We start from the raw sequence: 27054 nt of genomic DNA on the forward strand, positions 1-27054 counted from the left end.
TTTTTTTGAACTGCATTGTTGGTTAAGGGCTTGTAAGTAAGCATTTCACGGTAAGGTCTACACTTGTTGATTTGATTTGATCTTAATTGTTACCCAGAAATCATTTGATATTGAGATGAAAACGGCTCCATTGGACCTTTAAATATCCCTAGTTGCGCTGACTGAAATGTGCATATTGGGGCACGTTTTTAAGGACACACCTAAAATATTTCCACCCCTCCCGCCTCAGGCCAAGCAAGCTGGTGTTAGACAGGTAAATTGCCGAACCTGGTGTCAGGGCTGGAAAAATGCAAGCGCGCCAATTTTTAACATGACGAAATTGAAAACTAACGTGCGTTTGACACTTGCGCTGCCTTAGCACCCACCTTACCGCCAACCGAAAGTAGAGCCCAGGATGAGTTGATCTCTGTCCTGACATGTTGTCAGGGAGATGGACCAGGATGAGTTGATCTCTGGTCTGACTTGTTGTCAGGGAGATGGACCAGGATGAGTTGATCTCTGGTCTGTCATGTTGTCAGGGAGATGGACCAGGATGAGTTGATCTCTGGCCTGACATGTTGTCAGGGAGATGGACCAGGATGAGTTGATCTCTGGTCTGACATGTTGTCAGGGAGATGGACCAGGATGAGTTGATCTCTGGCCTGACATGTTGTCAGGGAGATGGACCAGGATGAGTTGATCTCTGGTCTGACATGTTGTCAGGGAGATGGACCAGGATGAGTTGATCTCTGGTCTGACATGTTGTCAGGGAGCTGGACCAGGATGAGTTGATCTCTGGCCTGACATGTTGTCAGGGAGATGGACCAGGATGAGTTGATCTCTGGTCTGACATGTTGTCAGGGAGCTGGACCAGGATGAGTTGATCTCTGGCCTGACATGTTGTCAGGGAGATGGACCAGGATGAGTTGATCTCTGGTCTGACATGTTGTCAGGGAGATGGACCAGGATGAGTTGATCTCTGGTCTGACATGTTGTCAGGGAGATGGACCAGGATGAGTTGATCTCTGGTCTGACATGTTGTCAGGGAGCTGGACCAGGATGAGTTGATCTCTGGCCTGACATGTTGTCAGGAGATGGACCAGGATGAGTTGATCTCTGGTCTGACATGTTGTCAGGGAGATGGACCAGGATGAGTTGATCTCTGGTCTGACATGTTGTCAGGGAGATGGACCAGGATGAGTTGATCTCTGGTCTGACATGTTGTCAAGGAGATGGACCAGGATGAGTTTATCTCTGGTCTGACATGTTGTCAGGGAGATGGACCAGGATGAGTTGATCACTGGCCTGACATGTTGTCAGGGAGATGGACCAGGATGAGTTTATCTCTGGTCTGACATGTTGTCAGGGAGATGGACCAGGATGAGTTGATCTCTGGCCTGACATGTTGTCAGGGAGATGGACCAGGATGAGTTGATCTCTGGCCTGACATGTTGTCAGGGAGATGGACCAGGATGAGTTGATCTCTGGTCTGACATGTTGTCAGGGAGATGGACCATGATGAGTTGATCTCTGGTCTGACATGTTGTCAGGGAGATGGACCAGGATGAGTTGATCTCTGGTCTGACATGTTGTCAGGGAGATGGACCAGGATGAGTTGATCTCTGGTCTGACATGTTGTCAGGGTGATGGACCAGGATGAGTTGATCTCTGGTCTGACTTGTTGTCAGGGAGATGGACCAGGATGAGTTGATCTCTGGCCTGACATGCTGTCAGGGAGATGGACCAGGATGAGTTGATCTCTGGCCTGACATGTTGTCAGGGAGATGGACCAGGATGAGTTGATCTCTGGTCTGACATGTTGTCAGGGAGATGGACCAGGATGAGTTGATCTCTGGTCTGACATGTTGTCAGGGAGATGGACCAGGGTGAGTTGATCTCTGGTCTGACATGTTGTCAGGGAGATGGACCAGGGTGAGTTGATCTCTGGTCTGACATGTTGTCAGGGAGATGGACCAGGGTGACTTGATCTCTGGTCTGACATGTTGTCAGGGAGATGGACCAGGATGAGTTGATCTCTGGTCTGACATGTTGTCAGGGAGATGGACCAGGATGAGTTGATCTCTGGTCTGACATGTTGTCAGGGATATGGACCAGGGTGAGTTGATCTCTGGTCTGACATGTTGTCAGGGAGATGGACCAGGATGAGTTGATCATGTTGTCAGGGAGATGGACCAGGATGAGTTGATCTCTGGTCTGACATGTTGTCAGGGAGATGGACCAGGATGAGTTGATCATGTTGTCAGGGAGATGGACCAGAATGAGTTGATCTCTGGTCTGACATGTTGTCAGGGAGATGGACCAGGATGAGTTGATCATGTTGTCAGGGAGATGGACCAGGATGAGTTGATCATGTTGTCAGGGAGATGGACTTTAGGCTCTTTCCTCTTATTCAGCCTGTTCTATTTACTATGTGGTAGTTTGTGTTTTAAAACAAACAAGTTGTGGAAAATCACTGGGTTGTACAACCATCAATCTAGGTTAGTGTTGTTTAACCAGATTAAAAGCCCAACTAAAGCAATGTGTGTCCCTGGGGGGGGGGGTGAGGGTGAAGGAGTAGGGCAGTGATCATCAACTAGATTCAGCCGCGGGCTGATTTTTTCTTGAGTGGATGGTCAGAGGGCCGGAACATAATTTAGCAACAAGGCCCGAGGGGGTGTGGTATATGGCCAATATACCACGGCTAAGAGCTGTTCTTAAGCATGATGCAACGCGGAGTGCCTGGATACAGCCCTTAGGCGTGGTATATTGGACATATACCACAAACCCCTGAGGTGCCTTATTGCTATTATAAACTGGTTACTAACGTAATTAGAGCAGTAAAATTATATTTTTTTGTCATACCCGTGGTACACGGTCTGATATATCATGGCTGTCAGCCAATCAGCATGCAGGGCTCGAACAGCCCAGTATATAATTACAAATAATTTGTAGACTGCAAATTTACTGCAAGACATAATCTAAAACATAATAATTTCAAACCTTGCTTACATTTATATACAATCATGTGTCTCTCTCTTATGCGTGGGAATACTTTGGAACATATTTCTTAAATTAAAATCACTCTATCCAATAATAAAAAATGATTTAAAAAAATTGGGCTCAGAAAACTTGGGGGGCCATATAAAACCACCAGTTGGGGAACCCTGGAGTAGAGCCATCCGATCTCTCCCACTACTACTGGGATGAAAGAAAATAGACATCTAGTCAGACGATGGGGTGAGAAGGAGAGATGGAGACAGGGAGAGAGGAGGAGACGGGGAGAGAGGAGGAGACGGGGAGAGAGGAGGAGAGGAGGAGAGAAGGAGGAGACAGGGAGAGAGAAGGAGAGGAGAGAGAGAGGAGGAGACGGGGAGAGGAGGAGAGGAGGGAGAGAGGAGGAGACGGGGAGCGAGGAGGAGAGGAGGGAGAGAGGAGGAGAGGAGGAGAGGAGGGAGAGAGGAGGAGACAGGAGAGAGGAGGAGAGGAGGAGAGGAGGGAGAGAGGAGGAGAGGAGGGAGAGAGGAGGAGACAGGGAGAGAGGTCGAGACGGGGAGAGAGGAGGAGAGGAGGAGAGAAGGAGGAGACAGGGAGAGAGGAGGAGAGGAGGGAGAGAGGAGGAGACGGGGAGAGAGGAGGAGAGGAGGAGAGGAGGAGAGAGGAGGAGATGGGAGAGAGGAGGAGAGAAGGAGAGAGGGGAGAGGAGGAGACAGGGAGAGAGGAGGAGAGGAGGAGAGGAGTAGAGGAGGAGGAGAGGAGGGAGAGAGGAGGAGAGAGGAGGGAGAGAAGGAGAGAGGGGAGAGGAGGAGACAGGGAGAGAGAAGGAGAGGAGGAGATGGGAGAGAGGAGGAGAGAGGGAGAGGGGAGGGAGAGAGGAGGAGAGGGGAGAGGAGAAGAGAGAGGAAAGGAGGGGAGAAGGAGAGAGGGGAGAGGAGGAGAAAGGGGAGAGGAGGAGAGGAGGGAGAGGTGGGGATGAGGTAGAGGAGGAGAGGAGGAGAGGAGGAGACATGGAGAGAGGAGGGAGAGAGGAGGAGAGAGGGAGAGGAGGGGATGAGGGAGAGGAGGGAGGAGGAGAGGAGAGAGGGAGAGAGGGGAGAGGAGGAGAAAGGGGAGAGGAGGAGACAGGGAGAGAGGAGGAGAGAATGAGAGGAGGAGGAGAGGAGGGAGAGAGGAGGAGAGGAGGAGAGGAGGAGAGAGGAGGAGAGGAGGGAGAGAGGATGAGAGGAGGAGACAGGAGAGAGGAGGAGAGAGGGAGATAGGAGGGAGAGAGGAGGAGAGAGGGGAGAGGAGGAGAGGAGGGAGAGGAGGACATGAGGTAGAGGAGGAGAGGAGGAGAAAGGGGAGAAAGCGGAGATGAGGAGAGAGAGGAGAGGAGGGGAGAAGGAGAGAGGGGAGAGGAGGAGAAAGGGGAGAAAGCGGAGATGAGGAGAGAGAGGAGAGGAGGGGAGAAGGAGAGAGGGGAGAGGAGGAGAAAGGGGAGAGGAGGAGAGGAGGGAGAGGAGGGGATGAGGTAGAGGAGGAGAGGAGGAGAGAGGGAGAGAGGAGGGAGAGAGGAGGAGAGAGGGAGAGGAGGGGATGAGGGAGAGGAGGAGAGGAGGAGAGAGGGAGAGAGGGGAGAGGAGGAGAAAGGGGAGAGGAGGAGAGAGAGGAGAGGAGTGGAGAAGGAGACAGGGGAGAGGAGCAGAGAGGGGAGAGAGGGGAGAGGAGGAGACAGGGAGAGAGGGGGAGAGAAGGAGAGAAGGGGAGACGGGGAGAGAGGAGGAGAGGAGGGGGACAGAGAGAGAGGAAGAGACAGGGAGAAGGGGAAGAGAGGGAGAGTGGGAGAGAAGGAGAGGAGGAGACAGGGAGAAAGGAGGAGAGAATGAGAGAGGGGAGAGAAGGAGAGGAGGGAGAGGAGACGAGGAGGGAGAGAGGAGGAGACGGGGAGAGGAGGGGGACAGAGAGAGAGGAGGAGACAGGGAGAGAGGGGAAGAGAAGGAGAGGAGGAGAGGAGGAGAAGAGGAGAGGAGGAGTGTATGGTTGGCCAGTGGAAAATCTATCTTTTATTTTGTTTCCAGCAATATGCTGTGTGGTGATTGAGGTCAGGGTGGAAGAAGACCACCCTAGTGCTCTGTCTTGTACATTACTACTGGTCTAACACACCACACACACACACACACACACACACACACACACACACACACACACACACACACACACACACACACACACACACACACACACACACACACACACACACACACACACACACACACACACACACACACACACACACACACACCCAGTGCTCTGTCTTGTGTATTACTACCACACATGTTTGCAACTAATGACAACACCATTCAACAGCCATCTGGGAAGTTGAAAAATCACCTGGGTAACCCACAGCCTCCCACTGTTCCTGTACAGATTGTGCAGTTTAATCATTTAGTGGGTAATATGGTAACCATAGTTACATCTGTGATTTTCTTTTTTTTGTTGTATATTTAATTTGTTATTTTGTAAAAACAAAATCCACCCCAGATACAAACATACACATGAGAACATCAAGTTACGGTTGACAACTCCGTTGTGTCCTCCTCCCAGAGTGCGAAGAGCCTTGGCGTGACCCTGGACAACACCCTGTCGTTCTCCGCTAACATCAAGGCGGTGACCCGATCCTGTAGGTTCATGCTCTACAACATTCGGAGAGTACGACCCTGCCTTACACAGGAAGCGGCACAGGTCCTAATCCAGGCACTTGTCATCTCCCGTCTGGATTACTGCAACTCGCTGTTGGCTGGGCTCCCTGCCTGTGCCATTAAACCCCTACAACTCATCCAGAATGCCGCAGCCCGTCTGGTGTTCAACCTTCCCAAGTTCTCTCACGTCACCCCGCTCCTCCGCACACTCCACTGGCTTCCAGTTGAAGCTCGCATCTGCTACAAGACCATGGTGCTTGCCTACGGAGCTGTGAGGAGAACGGCACCTCCGTACCTTCAGGCTCTGATCAGTCCCTACACCCAAACGAGGGCATTGCGTTCATCCACCTCTGGCCTGCTGGCTCCCCTACCTCTGTGGAAGCACAGTTCCCGCTCAGCCCAGTCAAAACTGTTCGCTGCTCTGGCACCCCAATGGTGGAACAAGCTCCCTCACGACGCCAGGACAGCGGAGTCACTCACCACCTTGTAAAGTGGTTATCCCACTGGCTATAAGGTGAATGCACCTATTTGTAAGTCGCTCTGCTAAAGAGCGTCTGCTAAATGACGTAAATGTAATGTAAATGTAAATGTAAAGTTACAGACGCACACAAACAACGACTACATCTCATCTGACCCGCAAAAACGACGACTACATCTCATCTGACCCGCAAAACGACGACTACATCTCATCTGACCCGCAAAACGACGACTACATCTCATCTGACCCGCAAAACGACGACTACATCTCATCTGACCCGCAAAAACGACGACTACATCTCATCTGACCCGCCAAAAACGACGACTACATCTCATCTGACCCGCAAAAGCAACGACTACATCTCATCTGACCCGCAAAAACCAGCGACTACATCTCATCTGACCCGCAAAACGGCGACCACATCTCATCTGACCCGCAAAGCGACGACTACATCTCATCTGACCCCAAAGCAACGACTACATCTCATCTGACCCGCAAAACGACGACTACATCTCATCTGACCCGCAAAACGACGACTACATCTCATCTGACCCGCAAAACGACGACTACATCTCATCTGACCCGCAAAAACAACGACTACATCTCATCTGACCCGCAAAACGACGACTACATCTCATCTGACCCACACGCCCATCCCTAGTGCCTGCGTCATTTTTGGCCTTAAATTGTACCAACTTGTTTTTCTTTGTCATTTCAATATTTCAATACATTCTGTACATTAGTTTATACTGGATTAGGCGTACATTTTTGTTAACTGTAATTTAGTTAGTTCTGTTCCAACATTCCCTCCATCTTGTGCCAACATCAGTTCTTTTTAAGTCTTGGTTCCAATAGTTTATATATATATATTTTTAAGAGATTGTCAGTTGGATCGGCTCTCTGCAAGGTTTTGTATATCTTACCTATCATATGAACATCCTTTTCTGACTGTAGTTACACCTGTGACTTTACTAACTGTGTCTGTAGTGGATGTGACACTGAGGTGGTTCGGTGACCTTGACTGAGACCTGACAGTTAGAGATAACAGGAGAGATGTGTAGAGAGGTTTGGTCAGACAGAGAGATAACAGGAGAGATGTGTAGAGAGGTTTGGTAAGACAGAGAGATAACAGGAGAGATGTGTAGAGAGGTTCGGTCAGACAGAGAGATAACAGGAGAGATGTGTAGAGAGGTTCGGTCAGACAGAGAGATACCAGGAGAGATGTGTAGAGAGGTTTGGTCAGACAGAGAGATAACAGGAGAGATGTGTAGAGAGGTTTGGTCAGACAGAGATATACCAGGAGAGATGTGTAGAGAGGTTTGGTCAGACAGAGAGATAACAGGAGAGATGTGTAGAGAGGTTTGGTCAGACAGAGAGATAACAGGAGAGATGTGTAGAGAGGTTCGGTCAGACAGAGAGATACCAGGAGAGATGTGTAGAGAGGTTTGGTATGACAGAGAGATAACAGGAGAGATGTGTAGAGAGGTTTGGTAAGACAGAGAGATAACATGAGATATGTGTAGAGAGGTTTGGTCAGACAGAGAGATAACAGGAGAGATGTGTAGAGAGGTTTGGTCAGACAGAGAGATAACAGGAGAGATGTGTCGAGAGGTTTGGTCAGACAGAGAGATAACAGGAGAGATGTGTAGAGAGGTTTGGTAAGACAGAGAGATAACAGGAGAGATGTGTAGAGAGGTTTGGTCAGACAGAGAGATAACAGGAGAGATGTGTAGAGAGGTTCGGTCAGACAGAGAGATACCAGGAGAGATGTGTAGAGAGGTTTGGTCAGACAGAGAGATAACAGGAGAGATGTGTAGAGAGGTTTGGTCAGACAGAGAGATAACAGGAGAGATGTGTAGAGAGGTTTGGTCAGACAGAGAGATAACAGGAGAGATGTGTAGAGAGGTTTGGTCAGACAGAGAGATACCAGGAGAGATGTGTAGAGAGGTTTGGTCAGACAGAGAGATAACAGGAGAGATGTGTAGAGAGGTTTGGTAAGACAGAGAGATAACAGGAGAGATGTGTAGAGAGATTTGGTCAGACAGAAAGATAACAGTAACAAGAAGCTATGCTATGTATATATAATTCAACCAGGTCTGGTGACAATCTGACACACATTACACCAGATAGACCATGAATTATTAAATAGAAGAATGGAGGCATTTAAAGAGGCTTGAAAAGTGTTTTCACTAACATTAAAAACATGTCTGAAATGGGATCCTGTCATTGTCAAGCATTGCTCAACCAGCCACTGTTTCACATACAGCTGTCTTGGGGTTTCGAGATATACAGGGTTATAAGTAAAGCTATAGATTTATTGTTTAAGAGATATTTCAGAGGCAGTGCAGATGTTTTGGGTATGTATGTTTATGTGTGTGTGTGTGTGTGCGTGTGAGTCTGTGTGTGTAGGGATGTTGCTTGTTGGTTGAAGAGGTACCACAACATCTTGTTGGTTGAAGAGGTACCACAACAGCTTGTTGGTTGAAGAGGTACCACAACAGCTTGTTGGTTGAAGAGGTACCACAACATCTTGTTGTTTTGAAGAGGTACCACAACATCTTGTTGTTTTGAAGAGGTACCACAACATCTTGTTGTTTTGAAGAGGTACCACAACAGCTTGTTGGTTGAAGAGGTACCACAACAGATTGTTGGTTGAAGAAGCAGCCAACACAATGAAGCCCATTTTACTTTAAACTGGGTGTCCATAATAGCACCCTATTCCCTGATTCTCTAAGATTTTTGTAGACCCGCGGATCAATCCCCCGCCACTAGAATAGTAGAATACACAAGGTGCAATTTTGAAATGTGGTTGTCCATTAGCAGTATGTTCTCTCATTATGTCAGTCAGTAACCACGTTTCCATTCACAGTTTTTATGCGAGTAAAGTCATATTGTATTAATAAAAAAAAAATTCACGACAGCTGTGATGGAAATGTTCAACATGGTGGGATCTTTGTGTCGGTAAAATAAATTATGCGGGGAAAAGGCCTTTATGCGTTGGAGTCAAGTGATGCTATGGTGTGGTGCTATGGTGGTCCTCCCACTACGACTCGGGAAACCATGCAGTTTATTAGGCTACAGATTACATAAGTTGTGATGAACTTCACAGGGTGGTGAAAGGGCACAGTAATGATCTTGATGCTACTTTCCAATAAATATCGAGGGTCTTATTCTGGTGACATGATGATCGATGCTTGACAAATAAAAATACACTGTATATACACACAGAAGTATGTGGATACCCCTTCAAATGAGTGGATTCGTCTATTTCAGCCACGCCCGTTGCTGATAGGTGTATAGAATCGAGCACACAGCCATTCAATCTCCACAGACAAACATTGGCAGTAGAATGGCCTTACTGAAGAGCTCAGTGACATTCAACGTCATACGATGCCACCTTTCCAACAAGTCAGTTTGCCAAATTTCTGCCCTGCTAAAGCTGCCCCGGTCAACTGTAAGTGCAGTTATTGTGAAGTGGAAACGTCTAGGAGCAACAACGGCTCAGTCGCGTAGTGGTAGGCCACACAAGCTCACAGAACGGGACCGGCGAGCGCTGAAGTGCGTAGCACGTAAAACAATGGTCTTTCCTCGTTTGCAACACAAGAACTGTTCGTCGGGAGCTTCATGAAATAGGTTTCCATGGCCGAGCAGCCGCAAACAAGCCTAAGATCACCACGCGCAATGCCAACCGTCGGCTGGAGTGGTGTAAAGCTCGCCGCCATCGGACTCTGGAGCAGTGGAAACACGTTCTCTGGAATAATGAATCACCATCTGGCAATCTGACGGACTAATCTGGGTGTGCGGATGCCAGGAGAACGCTAAGAGATTTAAGCGTGTTAACCCTCGCAAGGCTGCCGGTCCAGACTGCATCCCAAGCCGCGTCCTCAGAGCATGTGCAGACCAGCTGGCTGGAGTATTTACGGACATATTCAATCTCTCCCTATCCCAGTCTGCTGTCCCCACTTGCTTCAAGATGTCCACCATTGTTCCTGTACTCAAGAAAGCAAAGGTAACTGAATTAAATGACTATCGCCCCGTAGCACTCACTTCTGTCATCCTGAAGTGCTTTGAGAGGCTAGTTAGGGATGATATCACCTCCACCTTACCCGACACCCTAGACCCACTACAATTTGCATACCGCCCCAACAGATCCATGGATGATGCAATCACCATCACACTGCACACTGCCCTATCCCATCTGGACAAGAGGAATACCTATGTAACAATGCTGTTCATTGACAACAGCTCAGCCTTCAACACCATAGTACCCTCCAAGCTCATCATTAAGCTCGGGCCCCTGGGTCTGAACCCCGCCCTGTGCAACTGGGTCCTGGACTTCCTGACGGGCCGCCCCCAGGTGGTGAAGATAGGAAACAACACCTCCACTCAGCTGATCCTCAACACTGGGGCCCCACAAGGGTGCGTTCTCAGCCCCCTCCTGTACTCCCTGTTCACCCATGACTGCGTGGCCAAGCACTCCTCCAAACTCAATCATCAAGTTTGCAGACGACACAACAGTAGTAGGCCTGATTACCAACAATGACGAGACAGCCTACAGGGAGGAGGTGAGGGCCCTGGCAGAGTGGTGCCAGGAAAATAACGAAGGAGCTGATCGTGGACTTCAGGAGACAACAGAGAGAGCACACCCCTATTCACATCGGCGGGACAGCAGTGGAGAACGTGAAAAGCTTAAAGTTCCTCAGCGTACACATCACTGACAATCAGAAATGGTCCACCTACACAGACAGTGTGGTGAAGAAGGCACAACAGCGCCTCTTCAACCACAGGTGGCTGAAGAAATTTGGCTTGGCCCCTAAGACCCTCACAAACTTTTTGCACAATTGAGAGCATCCTGTCGGGCTGTATCACTGCCTAGTATGGCAACTGCACCGCCCGCAACCGCAGGGCTCTCCAGAGGGTGGTGCGGTCTGCCCAACGCATCACCGGGGGCAAACTACCCGCCCTCCAGGACACCTAGAGCACCCGATGTCACAGGAAGGCCACAAAGATCATCAAGGACATCAACCGGAATGATCTCTTGTCCTATGCAGACATGGAAGCTGATAGTCAAGTTTTTCTATCCACAATCCAGACTACATTAAATGGTTTCCTAAAGAAAATCAAATCCAAACCTGGCCAAAAGAGCACTCTTCCTTGGCTAAATGGAGAAATCTGGAAATTGATGAAAGAACGAGATTATTATCTAAAAATAGCCCTAAGATCCAAATTAGAGCATGACAGACGTAGGTTTACCATGTTGAGAAATAAGGTGATGAAAGAAATCAGACAGGCCAAGGCAAACTTTTTATTAACATAATTGGTGAAGCAAAGGGAAATTCTAAACTGATCTGGGAGAATCTAAAAAAGTTAACAGGGAAAGACCATAGTAACACTGCAAAAAGACTAGAAATCATGGTGAATAACAATCTAACACAGGATGCAGTCGAAATAGCAATAGCCTTCAATTCCTACTTTATTGACTCTGTCAGGTACTGACACAGAACCCCTCCACTGGTTTCTTGGGCTCAGTGCTAGTAAATGATGCTCAACCTGTCTTCATCATAAGGGAGGTTTCTGAGTCAAAAGGTAGACAAGGTGATTAGCTCACTAAAGAACTCTAAAGCCAAAGATGTGTTTGGGATGGACTCTACCTTTCTTAAAAACTACAAAGAGTCACTCATTGGCCCCATTACTAAGGTCACCAACACATCTATTGGTCTCGGGGGTGTTTCAAGGGTATGGAAGTCGGCCATAATAACGGCCATCTTTAAATCAGGCGACCCTGCTGATGTGAGTAACTACAGGCCCATTAGTATACTACCTGTGGTGTCAAAGATTGTTGAAAAGTGTGTAGCAGAACAACTGATTGCCCACCTCAACAACAGCCCCTTCACATTACATTCCATGCAGTTTGGCTTCAGAGTCGAAACACTCACAGAAATGGCCAACTGTTTTTTTCTGGAAAATGTGAAGTCCAAGATGGACAAAGGGGGCGTTGTTGGGGCTGTGTTTCTGGACCTAAGGAAGGCTTTTGATACTGTTAACCATGAGATTCTCATCACAAAATTGTCCAAGTTCAACTTTTCCCCCGATGCCTTGAGATGGATGAAATCATACCTTGAAGGCAGAACTCAGTGTGTCAGAGTGAGCAATGAGCTGTCGCCCACTCTTAGCTATGATGTGGGTGTGCCCCAAGGGTCAATACTGGGGCCCCTCCTGTTCAGCCTGTACATTAATGATCTGCCTTCTACCTGTACTGGGTCTGAAGTTCAAATGTATGCAGATGATACAGTGATATATGTGCATGCAAAGAGCAAACAACAAGCTGCACAAGAACTCACTACTGTAATGGTCCAGGTTACAAAGTGGCTCAGTGACTCGTGTTTGCATCTCAATGTGAAAAAAACTGTTTGCATGTTCTTCACAAAGGGGGCAACAGATGCTACTGAGCCAGAAGTCTATGTGTCAGGGGAGAAGCTCCAGGGGGTATCTGATTTTAAGTACCTTGGCATCATACTTGATTCCAACCTCTCTTTTTAAAAGCATGTGAAAAAAGGTAATTCAAATAACCAAATTCAACCTAGCTAATTTCCGATTTATACGAAATTGTTTGACTACAGAGGTAGCAAAACTGTACTTCAAATCTATGATACTCCCCCACTTAACATACTGCTTGACTAGTTGGGCCCAAGTTTGCTGTACAACAGTAAGACCTATTCAGTCTGTCTACAAACAGGCTCTCAAAGTGCTTGATAGGAAGCCCAATAGCCATCATCACTGTCACATCCTTAGAAAGCATGAGCTCCTGAGTTGGGAAAATCTTGTGCAATACACGGATGCATGTCTTGTATTCAAGATCCTAAATGGCTTGGCTCCCCCTCCACTCGGTATTTTTGTTAAACAGAAAACCCAAACATATGGCAGCAGATCCACAAGGTCTGCCATGAGAGGTGACTGTGTAGTTCCCCTAAGGAAAAGCACCTTTAGTAAATCCACTTTTTCTGTGAGAGCTTCCCATGTCTGGAATACACTGCCATCAGACACACATAACTGCACCACATATCACACTTTCACAAAATGCTTGAAGACATGGCTAAAGGTCAATCAGATTTGTGAACATGGTCCCTAGCTGTGTGTTGCCGCTTTCCATGTCTGTTGTCTGTAACTTGTGAGGTGTGGAAACACTTTGTTGCTTTTATGAATTTTGTCTTGCTGCTTTTTGTTCTATGTTGCTCGGTCTGTATGCTACGTCTTGTTTGTCCTATGTCAAATCAAATCAAATAAAATTTTATTGGTCACATGCGCCGAATACAACAGGTGCAGACATTACAGTGAAATGCTTACTTACAGCCCTTAACCAACAGTGCATTTATTTTAAACAAAAAAAGTAAGAATAAAACAACAACAAAAAAGTGTTGAGAAAAAAAGAGCAGAAGTAAAAATAAAGTGACAGTAGGGAGGCTATATATACAATAGAATAAAGTGACAGTAGGGAGGCTATATATACAGGGGGTACCGTTGCATAGTCAATGTGCGGGGGGCACCGGCTAGTTGAGGTAGTTGAGGTAATATGTACATGTGGGTAGAGTTAAAGTGACTATGCATAAATACTTAACAGAGTAGCAGCAGCGTAAAAAGTATAAAAAGTATGGGGTGGGGGGGCAGTGCAAATAGTCCGGGTAGCCATGATTAGCTGTTCAGGAGTCTTATGGCTTGGGGGTAGAAGCTGTTGAGAAGTCTTTTGGACCTAGACTTGGCACTCCGGTACCGCTTGCCGTGCGGTAGCAGAGAGAACAGTCTATGACTAGGGTGACTGGAGTCTTTGACAATTTTGAGGGCCTTCCTCTGACACCGCCTGGTATAGAGGTCCTGGATGGCAGGGAGCTTTGCCCCTGTGATGTACTGGGCCGTACGCACTACCCTATGTTGCTATGTCTGTATGCTATGTCTTGTTCTATGTTGTTATTGTCTATATTGTAATTGTTTTTAATAACCTGCCCAGGGACTGCGGTTGAAAATTAGCCGGCTGGCTAAAACCGGCACTTTTACTGAAACGTTGATTAATGTGCACTGTCCCTGTAAAAATAAAAAATAAACTCAAACTCAAACCACCCGAGCCACGGCCTGTTCACCCCGCTATCATCCAGAAGGCGAGGTCAGTACAGGTGCATCAAAGCCGGGACAGAGAGACTGAAAAACAGCTTATATCTCAAGGCCATTAGACTGTTAAATAGCCATCACTAGCCGGCTACCACCCGGTTACTCAACCCTGCACCTTAGAGGCTGCTGCCCTATGTACATAGACATGGAATCGCTGGCCACTTTAATAATGGAACACTAGTCATGGAACACTAGTCACTTTAATATTGTTTTTAATACTGCTTTACTCGTTTCATATGTATATACTGTATTCTATTCTACTGTATTTTAGTCAATGCCACTCCGACATTGCTCGTCCTAATATTTCTATATTTTTTAATTCCATTCTTTTACTTTTAGATTTGTGTGTATTGTTGTGAATTGTTAGATATTACTGCACTGTTGGAGCTAGGAACACAAGCATTTCACTACACCCGCAATAACATCTGCTAAAAAAAATGTGTATGTGACCAATAACATTTGATTTGATTTGATTAGTGACTGGGACGCCCCAATTGATTTTGATAGTCACTCTCACTCGGATATATCATTTAAAAAACTGCAAACATTTCTCTCCGGCCTGGAAAAAAAAAAAGTGTAGAATTGCAAGAAATGATCATTTTCAGATTAAAGTTCAGATGTTTTGTGGCACCCACCCCATCTCTGCCCAATACAGTGGACATACCTTTTGACCAGGGCCTTTAGGGTGCAGACAGTATTTTGGTTGTTGTTCTATTACTCCTTCCTCCTCTCCTCCCTCCTCTCCTCCTTCCTCTCCTCCTTCCTCTCCTCCTTCCTCTCCTCCCTCCTCTCCTCCTTCCTCTCCTCCTTCCTCTCCTCCCTCCTCCCTCTCCTCCTTCCTCTCCTCCTTCCTCTCCTCCCTCCTCTCCTCCCTCCTCTCCTCCCTCCTCCTTCCTCTCCTCCTTCCTCTCCTCCCTCCTCTCCTCCTTCCTCTCCTCCCTCCTCTCCTCCCTCCTCTCCTCCCTCCTCCTTCCTCTCCTCCTTCCTCTCCTCCTTCCTCTCCTCCCTCCTCTCCTTCCTCCTCTCCTCCCTCCTCTCCTTCCTCCTCTCCTCCCTCCTCTCCTCCTTCCTCTCCTCCTTCCTCTCCTCCCTCCTCTCCTCCTTCCTCTCCTCCTTCCTCTCCTCCCTCCTCTCCTCCTTCCTCTCCTCCCTCCTCTCCTCCTTCCTCTCCTCCTTCCTCTCCTCCCTCCTCTCCTTCCTCCTCTCCTCCCTCCTCTCCTCCTTCCTCTCCTCCTTCCTCTCCTCCCTCCTCTCCTCCTTCCTCTCCTCCTTCCTCTCCTCCTTCCTCTCCTCCTTCCTCTCCTCCCTCCTCTCCTTCCTCCTCTCCTCCCTCCTCTCCTCCCTCCTCTCCTCCCTCCTCTCCCCCTCCTTCCTCTCCTCCTTCCTCTCCTCCCTCTCCTCTCCTCCTTCCTCTCCTCCTTCCTCTCCTCCCTCCTCTCCTCCTTCCTCTCCTCCCTCCTCTCCTCCTTCCTCTCCTCCTTCCTCTCCTCCCTCCTCTCCTTCCTCCTCTCCTCCCTCCTCTCCTCCTTCCTCTCCTCCTTCCTCTCCTCCTTCCTCTCCTCCTTCCTCTCCTCCTTCCTCTCCTCCCTCCTCTCCTCCTTCCTCTCCTCCTTCCTCTCCTCCTTCCTCTCCTCCTTCCTCTCCTCCCTCCTCTCCTTCCTCCTCTCCTCCCTCCTCTCCTTCCTCCTCTCCTCCCTCCTCTCCTCCCTCCTCTCCTCCTTCCTCTCCTCCCTCCTCTCCTCCCCATCCACCAAACTCAATCTATTCTGCTTTTCTCTGCCTGACAAAAGGTGCCTTCATTCACCTCACCTCAGACAATACAGGGAGCCAATGTTATCTGGAGCTCAGAGGTATGTATGAGTGACTCTCTATTCAGACCTCAAGACAACAATGGGATTAATTAGAAGAAGAAACTGTCAAGGAAACTACACCATCTTTTATTCTCATAGGAACAGATGGATCTGGCGTGTAGAAAAGAAGGGGTTGCATCCCAAAATGGCACCCTATTTCCTGTTTAGTGCACTACTTGGGCTCCCGAGTGGCGCAGCAGTCTAAGGCACTGCATCTCAGTGCTTGAGGCGTCCCTACAGACCCCCCTGGTTCGATTCCAGGCTGCATCACAACCGGCCGTGATTGGGAGTCCCATAGGGCGGCGCACAATTGGCCCAGCGTCGTCCGGGTTTGGCCGGTGTAGGCCGTCATTGTAAATAAGAATTTGTTCTTAACTGACTTGCCTAGTTAAATAAAGGTAAAATAAAAACTTTTGACCACAGCCCTATGGGCTCTATAGGTAACAGTATGCTATTTGGGATGCAGACAATATACCTGGATTAGTAGGTAGAAAGCCATGGAAGACAGGAGGGGAGAGGAAGGCCTTGGCGTTAGAGCAGAGGACAAACAATCTATTTTCTTAACCCTGTATAATGCCTGATATTTGATATTTGATTGATGTTTGCCTTTCTTTGTACATTGAAAATAAAGCATGGGTTGGCGATGTTCTTTTCCCCATCCTGCAGAGCGTGTGTATATTATGAAACTAATGGCTCTCTCTACTTTGTGTCGACTGCTCTCTAAATGGACCTACGTGGCATCCCTACCTTGGTCCAGACACCGGCTCCATCGCCCTGGTCCTGCCAGCCTCAAGTCTCCATCTCTGACTCCTCTCCATCTGCCCACTATGCCACATTGGAATGTAGTCTCATCTGGTTGGCTTTATATTTAACATTTTGTTGCTCTGTGTTCCTGTTAACCACAGGGGCTCTTGGGACATGGTAAACATGGTGTGGTCCCTCAAGGTAAACACTCGTATAGTGTTTAAGTGTAACACTGGGTCCATCCCTCCACTGTAACTTGAGTTCCTCCTGGAACCTCTGACTTAGAGAGAGGGACCAGATAAACTGACGAACATCAGTGGTCCTCAGTGGTCAACAACAAACTTCAGAGTTTCTCACTGGAGGGTCTCTCCATGCTTCTGCTGTACAAATCAAATGCACTTCTGTGCAAATAGTCCGGGTAGCCATGATTAGCTGTTCAGGAGTCTTATGGCTTGGGGGTAGAAGCTGTTTATAAGCCTTTTGGACCTAGACTTGGCGCTCCGGTACCGCTTGCCGTGCGGTAGCAGAGAGAACAGTCTATGACTAGGGTGGCTTGAGTCTTTGACAATTTTTAGGGCCTTCCTCTGACACCGCCTGGTATAGAGGTCCTGGATGGCAGGAAGCTTGGCCCCAGTGATGTACTGGGCCGTACGCACTACCCTCTGTAGCGCCTTGCGGTCGGAGGCCGAGCAGTTGCCATACAAGGCGGTGATGCTACTTTTAAAGTTTTCCATTTAACTCAGGTCAGTAAATGACTAAATGTGGGTAGTCTGGGAAACTGCCCTTTGTGATTACTACTGATGTGAAAAGGGCTTTATAAAATACATTTGATAGATGGATCTGATGTGGTTAACAATGTAGCAGCTTACCTGGGCCCGTTGGTTGTATTGCACAGGACTAACTAAATCAAAGTATTCACACATAACAGGTACGAACGTAACAGCAGTGGATATGAAATACTTTTAGAAGTGTTCCATTTAACTCAGGACAACACTAAATTAGCAGCATGTTGCTTGCAAGGACCGGTAATGTGACGTACAGTAAGGTGGTCATGATTTCATGAATGTCCCTATGCAGAAAGACCAAGCACAAACAGATCAACACACAAACACAATTTCCTCCAGTTTCATTAAAAACACGACGAGAAAAATGCAATCAGAAAATCCTTGGGAATATCTTTGAAAGTCCACAAAGAAAATATATTGAAAACATGGCTTCTGAGAAGAACAACAATCCCTTGTATTATTCATTCCCCATTTCATAAAAAAATATTGAATTAACATGTTAATTTGTCACTGGAAACATTACTCAATTCATAATGAAGAACCAAGTAGCAATGATTATCAATTATAACAAAGGATGGACAAGCAGTGCCGTAAAGTACAGACACACACAGGTTTCTATTAAAGCTCGTCTGTCTATAAGAACAGTGATCTATAGAGCTGCCCTCTGAGCCTTAACTGTTCAATTAGGAGCTCTGTGGTTCCGGACTGTCTGTCTGTCTGTCTGTCTGTCTGTCTGTCTGTCTGTCTGTCTGTCTGTCTGTCTGTCTGTCTGTCTGTCTGTCTGTCTGTCTGTCTGTCTGTCTGTGTGTGTCTGTCTGTCTGTCTGTCTGTCTGTCTGTCTTTCTGTCTTTCTGTCTGTGTCTGTGTATGTGTGAACAACCAGCAGCGAGCCAGACAAGATCAAGAGGTGCTTCCTCAAACATCAATCTCCTGGGGATGGAGGGAGGGAGGGAGGGAGGGAGGGAGGGAGGGAGGGGGGGAAGGAAGGAGGGAGGGAGGGAGAGAGGGAGAGAGGGAGAGAGGGAGAGATGGAGGGAGGGAAGGAAGGAAGGAAGGAAGGAAGGAAGGAAGGAAGGAAGGAGGGAGGGAAGGGGGGTCACAGGGCCTTGGTTACGGCCCTGGTTACGACGGACGGCCGGGAGAAAAATCCCATTTCTCTTCTCTGGACAGGAAATAGAATTATAGAGAAAGTGCTGAGACTGTGGGTTCGTTTCTTACTCTGAGTAGAGCTGGGAACTGCGTCCCAAATGGCACCCTATTCCCTGTATAGTGCACTACTTTTAACCAGAGAATGGCTCCCTATTCCCTGTATAGTGCACTGCTTTTAACCAGAGAATGGCTCCCTATTCCCTATATAGTGCACTGCTTTTAACCAGAGAATGGCTCCCTATTCCCTGTATAGTGCACTGCTTTTAACCAGAGAATGGCTCCCTATTCCCTGTATAGTGCACTGCTTTTAACCAGAGAATGGCTCCCTATTCCCTGTATAGTGCACTGCTTTTAACCAGAGAATGGCTCCCTATTCCCTGTATAGTGCACTGCTTTTAACCAGAGAATGGCTCCCTATTCCCTGTATAGTGCACTGCTTTTAACCAGAGAATGGCTCCCTATTCCCTATATAGTGCACTGCTTTTAACCAGAGAATGGCTCCCTATTCCCTGTATAGTGCACTGCTTTTAACCAGAGAATGGCTCCCTATTCCCTGTATAGTGCACTGCTTTTAACCAGAGAATGGCTCCCTATTCCCTGTATAGTGCACTGCTTTTAACCAGAGAATGGCTCCCTATTCCCTGTATAGTGCACTGCTTTTAACCAGAGAATGGCTCCCTATTCCCTGTATAGTGCACTGCTTTTAACCAGAGAATGGCTCCCTATTCCCTGTATAGTGCACTGCTTTTAACCAGAGAATGGCTCCCTATTCCCTGTATAGTGCACTGCTTTTAACCAGAGCCCATTGAATAGGGGGCCATTTGGGATGCAACCTTGCATTCTGGTAGTAAGGTATTCATGGAGTATTTAGCTGGTTAATGTTGTGAGAAGGGCAATTTGTATCATTTAAGGTCCTCGTGCTGTTCATATACATATAAGGCCTCCCTGCTAACATTTACATTTTTAGTCATTTAGCAGACGCTCTCATCCAGAGCGACTTACAGTTAGTTAGTTAGTGAGCTACAGGTGGCCTGCTTTAAGGTGACAACATTAGTACCCATAACACCAGATGCTGCTGCTGTTGAATTAGACAGGGCTGATTGACAACAGACTACAGTCATAAAGGCAGAACTCTTAGCATCGTTAAAAGAAAAGGTCAGTGTTGTTTGCCCATTATAATGTTGGGACTCACTGATTGAGAAAGAGGACGAACAACTAAATTAGGCTCCGGCTCTGCCACGCCCCTATTTCCAAGGTGACGTTTATCCTCACCCCTATTTCCAAGGTGATGTTTATCCTCACCCCTATTTCCATGGTAACGTTTATCCTTCACATATGCCAACATTCCATTCAAACGATGCAGTCAATCCACAGCCATTCACTGGCTGAAATCAGTTGATGATAGGAATTAGACAAGTTGTAAATGCAACAAACAAATTCCCGATATTGTCACCGGGGGGCTGATACTGTCATGGTTCATGTGGGGTCAAATGACATTATGAAGGGCAGCTCAGAACAGCTGAAGATGGATTTTAAAGAACTGATTGGGTCTCTACTTGACACCAACAAACACCCCATAATATCTGGCCCTCTGCCCTCCCTAAAATGTGTCATTGAACGGTTCAGCAGACTATTAGCCCTCCATAACTGGCTACGAGACTATTGCAGCTCTGTGGGTGTAACATTTATTGACAATTTTGATACCTTCTGGAAACAAAGCTCGTATTATAAGGAGGATGGGATCCACCCAAATCTTTTGGCTTCCTGGATCCTTTCACAGCATTATAAGGCTGTGTTGAGACAATGACTTATCAAGTCCAGCTCATTTAATCCCTAATATTGTGTCGCTGAGTTAACATAATGATTCAGCAAATATACATTATCCTTAGGGCGTTGGAAGAGCCATATCTCCATATCTCAGACTGGCCAATAAAAATAAAATATTAAGATGGGCAGTCTGAGATATGGCTTTTTCTTTGCAACTCTGCCTAGAAGGTCAGCATCCCGGAGTCACCTCTTCACTGTTGACGTTGAGACTGGTGTTTTGCGGGTACTATTTAATTAAGCTTCCAGTTGAGGACCTGTGAGGCACCTGTTTCTCAAACTAGATACTCTAATGTATTTGTCCTCTTGCTCAGTTGTGCACCGGGGCCTCCTACTCCTCTTTCTATTCTGGTTAGAGCCAGTTTGTGCTGTTCTGTGAAGGGAGTAGTACACAGCGTTGTTCAAGATCTTCAGTTTCTTGGCATTTTCTCGCATGGAATAGCCTTCATTTCTCAGAACAAGAATAGACTGACGAGTTTCAGAAGAAAGTTCTTTGTTTCTGGCCATTTTGAGCCTGTAATCGAACCCACAATTGCTGATGCTCCAGATACTCAACTAGTCTCAAGAAGGCCAGTTTTATTGCTTCTTTAATCAGCACAACAGTTTTCAGCTGTGCTAACATAATTGCAAAGGGTTTTCTAATGATCAATTAGATGCCATCTATTTTGTGAAGTGCACCAGTCCCTCCTGCAGCAAAACAACCCCACAGCATGATGATGCTTCACGGTTGGGATGGTGTTCTTCGGCTTGCAAGCAACCCCCTTTTTCCTCCAAACATAACGATGGTCATTATGGCCAAACAGTTATATTTCTGTTTAATCAGACCAGAGGACATTTCTCCAAAAAGTATGATCTTTGTCCCCATGTAGAGTTGCAAACCATAGTCTAGGCTTTTTATGGCGGTTTTGGAGCAGTGGCTTCTTCCTTGCTGAGCAGCCTTTCAGGTTATGTCGATATAGGACTCGTTTTACTGTGGATATAGATACTTTTGTACCTGTTTCCTCCAGCATCTTCACAAGGTCCTTTGCTGTTGTTCTGGGATTGATTTGCACTTTTCGCACCAAAGTACATTCATCTCTAGGAGACAGAACGCGTCTCCTTCCTGAGCGGTATGACAGCTGCATGGTCCCATGGTGTTTATACTTGCATACTATTGTTTGTACAGATGAACGTGGTACCTTCAGGTGTTTGGAAATTGCTCCCAAGGATGAACCAGACTTGTGACTGATTTCTTTTGATTTTCCCATGATGTCAAGCAAAGAGGCACTGAGTTTGAAGGTAGGGCCTTGAAATACATCCACAGGTACACCTCCAATTGACTCAAATTATGTCAATTAGTCTATCAGAAGCTTCTAAAGCCATGACAACATTTTCTGGAATTTTCCAAGCTGTTTAAAGGCACAGTCAACTTAGTGTATGTAAACTTCTGACCCACTGGAATTGTAATACAGTGAATTATAACAATTGTTGGAAAGATTACTTGTGTCATGCACAAAGTAGATGTCCTAACCGACTTGCCAAAACTATAGTTTGTTAACAAGAAATTTGTGGAGTGGTTGAAAAATGAGTTTTAATGACCCCAACCTAAGTGTATGTAAACTTTTTTTTTTCTTTGTCATTTAGCAGACGCTCTTATCCTGAGCAACTTACAGAAGCAATTAGGGTTAAGTGCCTTGCTCAAGGGCACATCGACAGATTTTTCACCTAGTCCGCTCGGGGATTAGAACCAGCGACCTTTCAGTTACTGGCACAATGCTCTTAACCACTAAGCTACCTGCCACCTGACTTCAACATTTATATTTGCGAGAAAAAAAAACATATGGGGGATTGGAAGTGATGCAGACAATTACATTGATGGAAGTTATAATCTATCTGCAATATTAAAGCCGATCAACCCCCTAAAAAATAAATAACTACGTGCCATTGGAACACAGGACTGATGGATGCTGATAATGGGCCTCTGATCAATTGGATGTTATTTTAATGGACAAAAAAAGTGCTTTTCTTTCGAAAACAAGGACATTTCTAAGTGACCCCAAACTTTTGAACGGTACTGTATGTGGTAGTAGAGTAGGGGCCTGAGGGCACACACTTAATATGTTGTGAAATCTGTTATGAATGTATTGTAATGTTTTTTAAATGTATAACCGCCTTAGTTTTGCTTTGCCTTGGCAGCAGCTAATGGGGATCCATAATAAATAGAAATACATAGTATCATAGCACTCACAGCCTTCCAATGGGGATCCATAGTATCATAGCACTCACAGCCTTCCAAGGAAAAAAATATGTGACATTTATGGTCTGTTTACACTTATTTTAGAGGCTATTTATACCAGAAATTGGTATACAACCCGTATAAACTGTATTTATAATCATATGACAATATTTTAGGTTGACAATAATTATATTACACAATTTCTGATATATCAGGATTATGCCTCTACTGCTATTCATTCCAATTAGACTGGTTCGGATTTCTCCCTGACCAATATGGCTGCCATTCTAGAACTGAGGGTTTATGAAATAGCCCGTCTAGTAATTTAATAGGATCTTTATGGTTCAGGACTCACCAGCACACTTGGTCCTGGCCCTGAGAGGAGGCCCCGGGGCCCCAGTCCCTCCATCCAAGGGTCTGGTCAACAGCACACTGATCTCATAGTCTGTGTCTGGGGTCAGGTGGCCGATCTTATGGGTGGTCTTGTCCACTGGCTGCAGGTCATACATGGTCCCTGACATGGTGCGGTACTCCACCTGGGATAGGGGGTTGGAAGACATGCACCAGGGCTGCCCAATCCAAGTCCACACACTAACACACACTTTGATTGAACTAATCCACTCGTCATCAAGAGTTTGATGAGTGGAATCATACAAAAAACATGTGCACCCCTTTGGTTCCCCAGGACCAGGATTGAGAAATACTGCTATAAACACTATGGTGAATACCGTCATAAAACATTATGGTGAATACTGCATTTTGTGACGCGGCCAATCTGTCCCTATTAAAACAAACCATAGCTAAATAGAAATACATAATAAAAAATAAAAATAATAAAAATAAAATACCTCTCGGTCGATGATTGGCCCGTCTCCGTTGATGGAGTTAGCGTTGAGCTGGATCCACAGGTAGGTGGCGCCGACAGCCGTTAGCTGGGGGGGAGCGATGGGCACAGGAGGCTCTGGGGGAACAGAAGAAGAAGAGATAGATCTGATTAACAATACGATATGTGCAGAAACATGGTAGACGATGGATGCTAAACTTTTAAACTCTCAAATTGAAACACAACATCAGTACTTCAAATTGTACTCAGTCACAATTGCCCAAAAAGGAACCTTATAAAAATAATACGGCTGTCTGTAGTCATTACCAAAGAATATAATAATATATATATATATATAATAATATATATATATATATATATATATATATATATATATATATATATATATATATATATATATATATATATATATATATATGCAACTTGTTCAATAAAGGGTTTAAATGTTTTCCTTTTCAGACTTCAACACAAAATCGAAACTGGAAATTATACCACAACACATCATCACCTAAACACATCATCACCACAACACATCATCACCACAACACATCATCACCACAACACATCATCACCACAACACATCATCACCACAACACATCATCACCACAACACATCATCACCTAAACACATCATCACCACAACACATCATCACCACAACACATCATCACCACAACACATCATCACCACAACACATCATCACCTAAACACATCATCACCACAACACATCATCACCTAAACACATCATCACCTAAACACATCATCACCTAAACACATCATCACCTAAACACATCATCACCTAAACACATCATCACCACAACACATCATCACCACAACACATCATCACCACAACACATCATCACCTAAACACATCATCACCACAACACATCATCACCACAACACATCATCACCTAAACACATCATCACCACAACACATCATCACCTAAACACATCATCACCTAAACACATCATCACCACAACACATCATCACCACAACACATCATCACCTAAACACATCATCACCACAACACATCATCACCTAAACACATCATCACCTAAACACATCATCACCTAAACATATCATCACCACAACATATCATCACCACAACACATCATCACCACAACACATCATCACCACAACACATCATCACCTAAACACATCATCACCACAACACATCATCACCTAAACACATCATCACCACAACACATCATCACCACAACACATCATCACCTAAACACATCATCACCACAACACATCATCACCACAACACATCATCACCTAAACACATCATCACCACAACACATCATCACCTAAACACATCATCACCACAACACATCATCACCTAAACACATCATCACCACAACACATCATCACCTAAACACATCATCACCTAAACACATCATCAACTTAATCCACAAAACACCCCCTTTTAATAGAAATGAACCATAATGCCGTCTGGTTGGCCAAATCTCCCTTAAAACAGATAGCTGATTTACCCCCAATATTTTATCTCAGGGGGTTATTCCAATTAAACTATTCAAATTAAATTAATTTCCAATTAAACAAACACAGTCAGAGGGACATCTTTGGTACTACGGAACGTAAGCATTTCGCTACACCCCGTGATAACGTCTGCAAAATATGTGTACGAAACCAATAACATTTTATTTTAACACATCTAACCCACCCAATACTCCCACTGCCCTGTATAGTGCACACCTTTTGACCATGGCCCATATGAAACATGTATGCACTCACTAACTGTAAGTCGCTCTGGATAAGAGCGTCTGCTAAATGACTAAAATGTAAAAATGTAAATGGTCAAAAGTAGTATACCATATAGAGAATAGGGTGTCATTTGGGACGAAGCCACCCACTGTTCCAAGTACCCTGTTTTCCCCTGTGTCTTAACCTCCAGTATAGACTGGCTCAGTGTCTGACGGACTGAGAGGAGAAGTGTGTGGACTAGCTGGTTCGTTTTAGGTGATGTTTGACTCGCAGGGTGGAAGCTGGGAATTACGTGGGGGTTACAGGCCTAGTGGCCCAGGTCAGAGTGGGACAACCATCTGTAGGGTACAATCATAGTGTGTAGACCGTATAACGGGACACTCCTCAGCCCTGTGTAGAACGGTATGCTATCTGTCTACAGAGGCTCACAAGTGGGGCAGTCCTCCGACTGTCTGCATCTCAAATGACAACCGATTTTCTCATGCAGCGCTCTACTTTGACCACAGTAACATAGAGCTGTAACATAGAGCTGCAACATAGAGCTGCAACATAGAGCTGTAACATAGACCTGTAACATAGAGCTGTAACATAGAGCTGTAACATAGAGCTGTAACATAGAGCTGCAACATAGAGCTGTAACATAGACCTGCAACATAGAGCTGTAACATAGACCTGTAACATAGAGCTGTAACATAGAGCTGTAACATAGAGCTGTAACATAGAGCTGCAACATAGAGCTGTAACATAGAGCTGCAACATAGACCTGTAACATAGAGCTGCAACATAGAGCTGTAAAATAGAGCTGTAACATAGAGCTGTAACATAGAGCTGCAACATAGAGCTGTAACATAGAGCTGCAACATAGAGCTGTAAAATAGAGCTGTAACATAGAGCTGCAACATAGAGCTGCAACATAGAGCTGTAACATAGAGCTGCAACATAGAGCTGCAACATAGAGCTGCAACATAGAGCTGTAACATAGAGCTGTAACATAGAGCTGTAACATACAGCTGCAACATAGAGCTGTAACATAGAGCTGCAACATAGAGCTGCAACATAGAGCTGTAACATAGAGCTGTAACATAGAGCTGCAACATAGAGCTGTAACATAGAGCTGTAACATAGAGCTGTAACATAGAGCTGCAACATAGAGCTGTAACATAGAGCTTTAACATAGAGCTGCAACATAGAGCTGTAACATAGAGCTGCAACATAGAGCTGTAACATAGAGCTGTAACATAGAGCTGTAACATAGAGCTGTAACATAGAGCTGCAACATAGAGCTGTAACATAGAGCTGCAACATAGAGCTGTAACATAGAGCTGTAACATAGAGCTGTAACATAGAGCTGCAACATAGAGCTGTAACATAGAGCTGTAACTTAGAGCTGTAACATAGAGCTGCAACATAGAGCTGCAACATAGAGCTGTAACATAGACCTCTAACATAGAGCTGCAACATAGAGCTGTAACATAGAGCTGCAACATAGAGCTGTAACATAGAGCTGTAACATAGAGCTGTAACATAGAGCTGCAACATAGAGCTGTAAAACAAGCTGGTGAGAATTATATTTAAACTCCACCTCGTACTCATCAGGAGGTCGAGTATTTTAATCAGCTAAGCTG

General features: G+C 45.9%; 1 protein-coding gene across 1 annotated transcript in view; it reads right to left on the reverse strand.

Annotated features, from left to right (window-relative positions):
• Nucleotides 1–27054, reverse strand: part of LOC121580570 (receptor-type tyrosine-protein phosphatase mu-like) — a gene marked incomplete at its 3' end in the record, with an annotated part of 542380 nt that overhangs the window by 282204 nt on the left and 233122 nt on the right. The window contains exons 7-8 of the mRNA XM_045213497.1: nt 23708–23820; nt 23215–23395 (exon numbers count right to left, since the gene is read on the reverse strand). Of these exons, the coding sequence (XP_045069432.1) occupies nt 23215–23395; nt 23708–23820 (294 nt within the window). The remainder of the gene's footprint in view (nt 1–23214; nt 23396–23707; nt 23821–27054) is intronic.

The sequence above is a fragment of the Coregonus clupeaformis genome, unplaced genomic scaffold, assembly GCF_020615455.1.
Source record: "Coregonus clupeaformis isolate EN_2021a unplaced genomic scaffold, ASM2061545v1 scaf0116, whole genome shotgun sequence".
NCBI lineage: Eukaryota > Metazoa > Chordata > Actinopteri > Salmoniformes > Salmonidae > Coregonus > Coregonus clupeaformis.